Below are 10,931 nucleotides of genomic sequence, written 5' to 3'. Positions count from 1 at the left end.
CTTCATCAGACCTCTGGCATGGAAGAAGCCAAATCCCCTCTGATACTGCATTTAGGAAAAATGTGAACTTTATCTTAAAAGGCTAAATGTAATGTTGTAGGTTGGTGTTGGTTTTATGTGTTTTTTTTGTTTGTTTTTATTTTTAAGGGCTAAAGGTGATAATGGATTTAATACCAAACCACACAAGCGACAAGCACTGGTGGTTTCAGCTGAGCCGCAATCGGACTGGGAAGTACACGGATTACTACATCTGGCAGGACTGCGTGCAGGCTGCTGGCTCAGTCATTCCTCCCAACAACTGGGTAAACATGGGAAGGGACACGTGCAAATCCCGAGCTGGATGCCACAGAACAAAAGCAGCTGTAACATGATTGTCCCAGTGTACACGGGGTTATAAAGTGAGAGGTACAAACCGATGCCACTATGTGAGCTAGTGTAGATTAAGATATGAAACAAGTTGGGGAGCCAAAGGAAAGTTCCTACTTCAAATGGAATTTTAATTATTACTTCTGTTTCTTCACCTCAGTGTTAAATCTTCATTCATGAAACAAACACAAAAAAGGATAATTGTGCACAAGTTGTTCACWCATCCCTCCTTCTCTGTATGAGTGTTCTGCTCCAGAAACAGCATGTCAGCTCCTCTGATATCATAGTTGGTGGGGAAGGAAGCAAAAATATGTGATCTTGACTTTTTTCCTTTTTTTTTCTGGAAAGCGATCAGGCCAGAAAGTGTGTTGTCTATTTCAAATAGATTTATTTTAATTTTGAACTGATGAGTTCATGATTATGAACTTGTATATTCTAAAAGCTCAAGGTAGAATTAATACTTTGTACCAGTTAGTATAATTTCTCTTTAAACTTAGAGTTTTAAGAGCTATCATAGCTTTTGGAATCTTTTATTACAGAGATGGTGATAAAATTTAACATTTTTAACATGCTGACTGTTGTTGGCACTTCAAAGGGATAATACCAGATTGCAAAAAGCTCTACGTTAACTATGGCTATTTTTAATATGTTTAGGAGAAGAAAATCCAAAATAAATGTTCCCACCCATGTTTTCCCCTCTATTCCAGATACTTCCCAAAGAAAGTTAACTTAGTGAAAAACCCTCAAAACCCACAAAGTTGAACAAGTGGCAAAGCACAGCTGAAGGGAGAGCAACTTGTGGAAAAAAGAAATGAAAACCATTGGTACCAAAGTCTACTCAAAATATAGTCCATTGATTAGGCATTTTGTGCTTTATTTTATGCTTGTAATGCCCCACATTTTTAAGTATGCATAGGAGGAAATGTTTGTTAAATTCGTAGTTTTGCTTATCTCTGTCCCTTGTGTGAGCAGGTGAGTGTCTTTGGGAATTCCAGCTGGCAGTTTGACGAGGTGAGACAGCAATGTTATTTCCATCAGTTTGGGAAGGAGCAGCCAGACTTAAATTTTCGCAGCCCCGATGTGCGACAAGAAATCCATGTAAGTAACCCCCTGCTGCTGAGCCCACAGCCTCTTGCACGGAGGCCTGTGCAGAGCTGACTCACTGGAGAGAAGTTTTTATCTCTGTTGGTACAAAGARCTGTTAATTAGCCATCAGATGTGGGGATGACACCTTGTTTTAGYAGTGAGATGTTTGCATTTTTGGGAAGGCAAAGGCAATGCTGATTTGAATTACAAGGAATGCCTGGACTTCTGGATAAGGGGGAAGATAGTGAGTTTCGATCTGTCTCCATGTCTGACGACTTTCCAGATGAGAGCGTTTTCACAGTGAGAGTGGTTGGTGAGGTGGTGCTCAGATAGAATYTCATTCCTGTCTGCTCTATGTCTCCCAGCAGACAATGTAGAATTCATTAAAATATGGGGATGTGGGCCTGAACATGGTGACAGTGACTACTTCTGCTTCTTTTCCCCTCTTTCTCTAAGTTATCCCTCATCAGGCAGTACAGCTACTTCCAGTTTTATTGAATCCTTAAACGTTTGCCACTTTGTACTGTTGAATTGTGGTTCATTTCTTTGCTGCTGATCTTTCCAGCACCTCAGTCCTCTTGGGATGGTCTCACAGGCTCTGTGGGACTCAGCCCTCACCATGTGAGCACTGCATGAGCTCAAAGAAACAAAACACTTCTGGTCATACTTTTTTATACTTTTCAAGCATGAAATGAGACTGCTTTTGGGACTGGTCCTTGGAGAACTCTGCCAGAAACCTCTCTGTGTCTTGGTACTTCCCTTAATCCCACATCTTTGCCATTTGTACCTTTTTTTCCCCCGATAGCATTGCACGTGCTTTTTAATGGTCCTGTCTAATTACTTTTTAAAAAATGCTATCTGGATTATTGAAACTTCAGTAGCAAAGAGATGCTGCATTTCCTTTGCAAAAAAGGAAAAAACCCACATGAAAGCTGGGAAGTTTGGCCTGTAACACCAACCTTTGGTAAATGTGTACGAACATCATGTTAGAAATATCTTTGTCTAGTATCATAACTCAAAATCCTGTTCCAGAACGTTAGGAGGACTGAGTAGGAAGCAAGTGGACTTTTGCTCAAGAAGCAAAAAGAGAAGCTCAAGTCTTTGGTTTGGCCATGCAAGGGCATCCAAGAAGGAGCCAAACTTAGCAACCAGCCTTCTCTGGCATTCATGTGTACATAGAATTAGGTTGATCCCAGTGAGAACCGTGTCAGTGCTCATTGTTTGCAGTGCTGTTCTCTGGGTTTGCTTTGTGTTGAGCACAGGTCTAAGCAGGAACATTTTTGTGTGGATTCAGTGTTGGTCAGACACCATATCAAGGGCTGCTGCTCTCAGAATGGCACAACGAGAAAGTGCAGCTCAGTAAGGCGGAGTCTTCATTTGCCAAACAAAAATCTGTAAGGCTTGAGTRTGGACTAGTTCTACTCCAGCCTGCTCTGACAAGTGTACTTCATACATTTCAAAAAAGGCAATTCAATAGACATCTTTGAAATTATATTTAAAACAGGGTTTTTTCCTCAGATGAAGACAAGTATCAGGTTTAAATTAAAACTGTATCAGGGCAATTAAAACTGTAGTAATCTGATAGTTACTGAAGTAGGATGTATTTTTACTAATAGTGACTAACATTGAAATTGTATAGTGAAATTTCAAATCAATAGCATTTGTAATTATTGGATAATAATTTGTCTTGTTCCTGCAAATCAACAAATAAGCTTGAAAATAAAGTTTAAAAAAATACATCAGTCAAATAAGAGAGAACAAATGTTTTAAGAGCTCTATTTTGTAAAAGAAAATTGGTGGCACAAGGTTTGTGCAGAACAACATCTTCCTGCATATTTGAATCAATGTGTTCTAATTGTGTGCAGCCATGACGAGTGTTCAACAGCAGCACTTAGCATGAGCCCAGCTGAGTTGATGGATGAGATGAGAAACTGCTTTTAGCAAGTCATGCCCTGGCTTTGGTCTCCTGAATTATGGAGATGTTACAGACTGGTCTTCTTCTTTTCTGTACTGAATGAAATAATAAGACATACTTTATTTAGCTGTTAATTTGACCTTAGATCAACATGATTCACTGTAGCTTCAAGAAAAATTTGAAGTACAAATTTAAACATGAATTGTTATGTATTTAAACCTCCTTACAAGTTTAGTTTTCTTTTTAAGAATGTATTATTTTAAATGAGGTGGGCTCACTCAGACTTTTAAAATTTTTACCTTTGTCTAGGATATTATTAAATTTTGGCTTGGCAAAGGAGTTGATGGATTTAGTTTCGGCACTGTTAAATTTCTCTTGGAAGCAACACATCTCCGGGATGAGCCTCCAGTGAACAAGTCTCAGAATGGAGTAACGTATACGTTCCATCTTTGCTTTTTTCCTTTGTTTCCTACGGAGATGAGAGTGTCTGGTTTGACTCTTTTGGGGCTTAGTTGTGGCTGTAGGAAAACCAGGTCAGCCCTGTCCCTTGGCAGGGAGGTGGCTCTTGGGCACTCTGCAGGAGCACTCCCTGGAAAGAACTGGAGCAAAACTAAGAAACTCTGGTACTGGCAGTTTGTCACMGTGAGAGGTGACCAGGCACATCCAAAATGGTGAACACTGGTTTTAATGCTGTTTGTTTTGCTGTGGTAGTGAACTTGGTGATATTCCCAGATAATGCCATCACTAAAACACTGTTCTGGACACATAAAACTGGTCAGCTCCACATGTGGTGGTGTTGTTGTGTTACCTTACCAAGGCATTGTCCATCTTTCCAGCCTGGTGTGAGGCCACAGCACCCATTGTGCTCACAGCTCCAGATGGCCTCTGTTGGTTGGTGCTGTGGGTGGGCTTTCTCTGCTGAAGGATGGGATCCAAAATTATCAATCTTYTGCTATTCTCGAGTTCCTCAAGAGCAATTCAGCTCTGTGTTCTTTGTATGCTAAAATCAGTTAAAATTTATGTGGACTGGTGCACTGTCCACATCAGGAAAGGATGGGGAGAATTTGGAGAATTCTGAAATCTAAAATGTTGGTGGACTAATGTGAAATCCTCTACCTTGCTTTAAGGAGAGTATCACAGCCTATTCCCAGCTCCACCACGACTACACGACCACGCAAGTTGGTTTGCATGACATCATCCGCAGCTTCCGTCACACCATGAACGAGTTCAGCAGAGAACCTGGCAGATACAGGTAAYCAGCACAGCTGGCCAGCTTTTCTCTAGTAGTCATCACCCTCATGCTAGCCATAAAATGTGATCTTTAATAGCGTAATATGCCACAGAAACACAAATCCTCCAATGCAGATGGCAGTGCATAGGCTGTATTTCCTCTTCCCGGTGTGGAATGGAAAAGAATTGGCCCTGTTAGCTCTGCTCCATCTCTGGGGTGTACAAAGCTAAAAGGCAACCATTGTAATCACACAGGCACTAATTTATCAACCCTGTGCCTGATTTGTATAGTTTTATTACTGTATAGTTTTTTATTGTATAGTTTTATTRGATTATTGTATAGTTCTAATAGTGCAGTCCAGGTGAGACACACAGAGAGTGTTAAAATCACAGAATGGCTGAATTTGGAAAGGACCTCTGGAAGTTCTCTGGTCCAAACCCCTGCTCATTGGGGCCACCTGGAGCTGGTTGCCCAGGAATTTGTCCAGACTGCTTTTGAATGTTTCCAAGAATGGAGATTTAAAACCTCCCTGGAAAACCAGTGCCAGTGCTCAGTCACCCTCACACTGGAGAAGTCTCCTGATGTTCATAGGGAAACATTTCCTGTGTTTTGGTCTGTGCCCATTGACCCTGGTCCTGGCACRGGGTACCACTGAGGAGAGCCTGGCCGTGTCACCATTGCACCCTCCCTTCAGGTGTCTACATACACCAGTGGGATGCCCCTGAGGCTTCTCTTCCCCAGGCCAAACTGCCTCACCTCTCAGCATTTGCTGTGGGAGAGATGTTTCAGTCCCACAGACTGAAACAGAGTGGCTGAGTAAAGAAAAAGGATTACCTCCCTTGCTCCTGGCAGCGCTCCTCCTAATGCAGCCCATGATGCCATGAGCCACCTGCCCTTTCAAGGGCACACTGATGGCTTATGGTCAACTTGGGGGACCCCAGGTCCTCTTCTGTGAAGGAAAGCATGGAAATTGCAGGAATGGACTGTGTGGCCATGGATTCAGAAAGATAAGGCTTCAGTCAGATACTTTAGCATTGACTTTTGTAGATTTTTCTCCAGCAATTTCCCAGAAGTATTTCTCCTTCATTCCTTGTCTGCTTTACAAAATCTTGTTTCTCTGTATTAATCTTTTTTGATGGGGAGGGGAAGAGTGAATATAATTCTTAATGCTCTGTGTCCAACAATTTCTAGCTTCTGTGTTACCAAAAATGAGCTAAAAAAGCTGTTTGCGTATTACTTTGTAGATTTATGGGTTCTCACGATGATGAAAAGGAAGACATTGAAGCAACAATGATGTATTATGGAACGCCTTTTATCCAAGAAGCCGATTTTCCATTCAATTTCAACCTAATTAACATGAAAAATCTATCGGGCAACAGTATTTTTGAAGCAGTCGACTTGTGGATGAGAAACATGCCTGCAGGAAAATGGCCAAACTGGGCAGTAAGAGTTCTAGACCACCTCTCATAGGAAGGGCTTGTTCCTGTAGCTCACAGAAACCACACACGCACACACAGATTTCTGTGGGATCAGCAGCAGCCTGAGCCCATGGCTGAGCTACAGGCACTGTCCTTGTGAAAACTCTCAGCTGCTGTAGTTGGAGTCCTTGGCACTGCCTGGGTCTCCTGCCCTTCAATAACATTTCCATTCCCCATGCAGGGATGACAGAAGGGAATTTATGATCATACCTCTCCCTCAGTGTCTCCGGTGGCTAAAACACCAGTGAGAATGGAATTGGGATCATTCTCTCTAATCAGGGAGAGTTGTTATTTGTCATCTCTTCCTCACTTCTGCCTCATGTGCTGCTGGCAGGATTTGCGTGTATTAAATTCTTTAAAACAGAAGTTTGTAATGGCACTAAGATAAAAATAATGGCCCTCACAGCCCTGGCAGGAAAAGAAAAAAAAAACCCAAAACATCTACTACCTTGTTAAATTAGTTAATCAAATTCACATATGCATGAAATTTTATACTGTGTGTTTAGCAGAATGATGTTTTCTTCAGGTTGGAAGCCCTAATGCTGCTCGGCTTTCAACTCGGATTGGGTATGAGTTCGCCGATGTCATGAACATGCTGCTTTTAACCCTCCCTGGTACTCCTGTAACTTACTAYGGTGAAGAAATAGGTATGGAGAACATTGCATCAGAAAATGTAAGTGAAGAGCATGTAAACTCTGCTCCTGTTGTTGTTTAGTTCTCAGTAACAAAATATTCAAAACCACAAGAACTTCTATTTTGTTAATCAAACCCAGTCTGTCTCACTGCTTATATGGTTTTCCATGTTCCTCATGGCAAACCATTGTACAGCGTGTAGAAATGGCCAGGCTGAAGACCAGAACCAAGGCCTTGATGTGTGTCTGAACTGGTGGACTTCAGTTACGGCTCCTGATTTCTGTCCTTCTCCAGATCAGCCTTGCATGGTTGCAGCAATGGCAGGAAGGGCAGCAAATGCCAGCACTGGGCCTGGCCAGTGGGCAGGAGAGGTGTGCTGCAGTCATGTGAGGAACTGAGCCATTGTCTCCTTCCTCCCATGGAAGTTCCCTCATCATCATGTCAAAGTCCATTATTTCCTGGCTGTTACTTAAAGGAAATCAGGGTTCTGATTCTGTCTTAGCCATGGCTGTCACGTGTGTGCCCACGCTCAGAAGAAGGATCTGCACAAAAGGGAGGGTGCCTGGTGGCAAGAAGAAGTGGCTTTTGGTTGTCAGGCATAGTCTGTCCCAAAAGGGAAGCGCTCATCTCTGCCTCTCCTGCCCATATTTGAGCACCATGYGAACATAGTCCTATGGCAGATGCTGGTTTCCCTTTGGAAAGCATCCCTTAGGGAATGAGACAGCCTCCGATGGTGTTAGAAATTACATTGGCTAGCTTTGTATCAAGGGGAAAGGTACTTGGAGCACAGGATCATCTCCAGGCTTGTCTGATTCAGATGTGAGAAAATTATTCTCTGATTTAAAAGGAAATCTCACGTCCTCTGAGAAACCCCTAGGTCAAAGTATCTCCTGCATTTTCTTGCCGCCGCTGATTACTGCCGACAGGGTGATTCTCTTCAGAAAAGTGGCTCGCCCTGAGCTCCTCAGGGTTCACTCTCTTTTAGTGGCTACCCCGTGGCTCAGGGCTTTGGAACAATGCAAAACCACCCTTCACTGAGTCTGGAGAGGAAGGTTSCCTGATTAATGGGTGTCTTAGAAAGATGGAGAGTATTTGCTCACGATACCGTCTTTAGCCCCAGCATTTCAAACACTTCAGGAGACACTGAAAGAGGGAAAGATGAGAGGCAGTGTTACCAGTGTTGAAAACTTAGGATTTTTTTCCCCCTGCTTTTCAGAATATGCTAAAAAGGAGAAACCCATTATTTATAATGTCACAAAGCAAAGTGACAATTTCTTTTGTTAGGCTGCTGTTCTGACAGATTGTATTGAAAAGTGTCCTTTGTATGAAAAACAGTTTTCGTGGAAAACAAACACTTGAAGTATGTGCAAAATATTTTATGCCCTCTTATATCATTAAATTTAAGTGTCAGATCTTTTGGCAGCTCTTCAATAACAATAAGGAAGCTTTTTCAGAATTCTTCTGAATTCTTCAAAATGAGAACTTCAGAGGTTTTTACATCGACGTTTTTTAATCAGCTAAAAGCTGTTTTTCAACAGTGTTGCATTTGGAAATAATAATTTTACCTTTCTAACACAAACAGTCCTGTCAAAATTGTACCCCTTGAAAATGTAAACTTGAAGAGTTCTGGGGTGAAAAGTGCGATAGTTACAAAAGAAGAGACACTGAACAGCAGTTACTTGTTGTTTGCTGTTATTTTAGTGACACCTCCTCTAAGGACTCATTACTTCATATATTCACTCAATGCATGTCCAGATATTTATCAGAATATCCTGCTTATCATCAGTAAACTTTTATCCAACCATCTGTTGCAAAGGACAACTCTAGTAAGAGTCATAGTAAGAGTCATTTGGGAATTCCACATTTTACCCAGTGATGCTGTATCTGAGACRATCCACTCCCCTCCATTCCAGAAACCATCTTGGTTCTTATTTTCTTCTGAGATTTGGAGTCCAATTCCATCATTAGATTTTAACTTAAACCAAAGAAAGCAATACTGAAATGGTGATAATTTGGGAGATGTGAGAACATGGTATTCAAAGAATAACTTGTCAATATGCTAATCACTGCTTCATTTTCTAGGCCACCCTTGCAGAGAAATCCCCCATGCAGTGGAATGGAGAAGTTAATGCTGGTTTTACTGAAGGCAACAGCAGCTGGTTACCTGTTCACTTCAACTACCAAAGTATAAATGTGGAAGTAGGTATCTACATGTGTGACAAACTAATGGTCTCAAAATATTGTCATTTGTCTCTTTTGTTCTGGTTTCCTTTTAGCAGTGGGCACTGGCAGTAAAAACAAACTCAAGGGAAAAAAAAAAAAACCACTGAATCCTCAGAAGTTTTATTAGAAAAGGAAATACTTGCACAACAAGAAGCCTACTTCATCTGTACTCATTTAAGTAGAGCAACAATTATGATGCTGATGTGGCAATTTGGTTCTTTAGCATCCTTTAAATCCTTTTGATATTGAATTGAAAACTGGTCTCTTTTTCCCCCTCCATTTCTATTGCTATAGAAAGTATTGCTTTGTAACAAAAACTTAGACAAACTCTAACCTAAGTAGAGCAGTGAATCAAACAAATTTTGCTGACCAGAACTGAAGGCAGGAAAAAAAGTTAAGATAGCAAAAATACGAAACATGAAATAAACCCTGTGACTTCAGTCAACTGGACTCAATGAAAAGGGTTCAGTGTCAAGCTTTGAATGGCTGTTGTTTCCCCTGAATCAAAAGTACTAAAAGGATGCTGTGGGAGGAAGCAATAGCATTACTGACGGGGAACTGTTATGCCTARTAACTTCTGTCTCTGCCACCCCACAAATACCAAGGAAGTACATGAGAAAAAAAGCAGTTTTTCAGTGAAAATTGCAGACAAATTTAAAGAGGGATAATTGCCAGCATGGAATTCTGCTAGGCACGTTCTCAGCAGACGGAGTAGGTGTGAGAAGGGAGTTGTGTTTGCTCCCTGTAGTGCTAAGCAATGACCCTGTTGGTGCTGACTGTTGCAGTTCCAGAAGATGTGGTCCACCTCAAAGCTGAGTTTGTACAGAGCACTGACCTCACTTCGGAACAGTGAGCTCGCCATGAACCGAGGGTGGATGTGCYACATCTGGAGTGACAACGACGTGTTTGCGTACGTCAGGGAGTTGGATGGCTTAGACAAAGTCTTCCTGATGGTGCTCAACTTCGGCCAGAAGTCCACAATAGAGCTGAAGGCCATTGTTCCTAACCTTCCAGATGAAGCTGTTGTAAGACTAGATACTCACTTYAAAAATATTACTAAAGTTACCACTACCCAGCTACTTACAACTGAAAGGGGAGAAGGCCTGGTCCTTGAATACAAAACAACAAAGCCTGTTCATACTATGGAATCTTTTCAAGGGAAGTGTTTTGTGGCAGAAAAAGCTTGTTATTCTAAGGCCTTCAATTTACTCTACACGAACTGTTAAGTACAGGATCAGAATACCTATGCTTTCATGTTAATTTAGAAGATACTAGTTCCAGGGAAATGCTAAAAATACTCAGTTTTCTTTGGCTTTTAAAATTTTATTTGTGTACAAATAAATGCCCTGAAAAATCAGATACATAATTGCCTTGTATCAGTATTTGTGATGAAAAGATAAAAGTATGATATAAACTGCCCCTTAGGGCCTGTGGAAGAAAAGTAAACCTGTTCTAAAAACCTGTCCTGTTTAAGCACGTATTTTTGGGAGGAGAGGGAACAGTTGCTTTTGGGGTGCTGACCCTTGAGGTTGCTGGGCTGTGTTTCTGTGGAATCCCAAGCCTTTGGTCAACTTAAAAGTCTGCAAATTTGTAAAACTTATTCTAAAGGGGTGGTCCTATGTTTGCTAAAATAGGTAAGCACAAGCAAGRCTAATATATATTGTTGTGATATCTTACCTCTTCTCTCAACTTGAACAGCTCTGATTATCCTCTAAATTAATAACAAAATGAACAAAATACAGCTAATATATCTAATTCCACATTCAGAACAGCATTTCCAGTTGATTCTCTCCCCCCGCTGAGTTAGAATACATTTGCATTMTCTTGTTTCTTTTCCTACATAAGGCTGAGGTGAGGGGTGCTTACTTTAGTGCAGAGTAAGCTGCTGAAACAACCCTACTGAATGTCACACTTGCACATGTGCTCTGATTTGGATTWGCTGCACCTGCAGTGGTTGATATGGCCCCAGTGTGCAGCACACATCTATTTTAACAAAAAA

The 10,931-nt window shown here is 41.3% G+C and overlaps 1 protein-coding gene across 2 annotated transcripts in view; it reads left to right on the top strand.

The window, feature by feature from the left end:
* SLC3A1 (solute carrier family 3 member 1) overlaps positions 1-10,158 on the top strand; it is a 13,003-nt gene extending 2,845 nt beyond the window's left edge. The window contains exons 3-10 of one of the 2 annotated variants that reach the window (XM_057384613.1): positions 148-302; positions 1,339-1,464; positions 3,677-3,796; positions 4,495-4,619; positions 5,843-6,041; positions 6,603-6,749; positions 8,792-8,908; positions 9,718-10,158. In XM_057384613.1, the coding sequence (XP_057240596.1) occupies positions 148-302; positions 1,339-1,464; positions 3,677-3,796; positions 4,495-4,619; positions 5,843-6,041; positions 6,603-6,749; positions 8,792-8,908; positions 9,718-10,158 (1,430 nt within the window). Of the gene's footprint in view, positions 1-147; positions 303-1,338; positions 1,465-3,676; positions 3,797-4,494; positions 4,620-5,842; positions 6,042-6,602; positions 6,786-8,791; positions 8,909-9,717 lie in introns of both variants that reach the window. The other variant, XM_057384614.1, reaches the window with a different exon arrangement.
* The last annotated feature ends 773 nt before the right edge of the window (positions 10,159-10,931 follow it).

Source organism: Malurus melanocephalus, unplaced genomic scaffold (genome assembly GCF_030028575.1).
Source record: "Malurus melanocephalus ecotype Western Australia unplaced genomic scaffold, MMel_1.1 scaffold_723, whole genome shotgun sequence".
NCBI lineage: Eukaryota > Metazoa > Chordata > Aves > Passeriformes > Maluridae > Malurus > Malurus melanocephalus.
The sequence above is the reverse complement of the archived record's forward strand: the minus strand, read 5'-3'. Positions and strand labels throughout refer to the sequence as shown.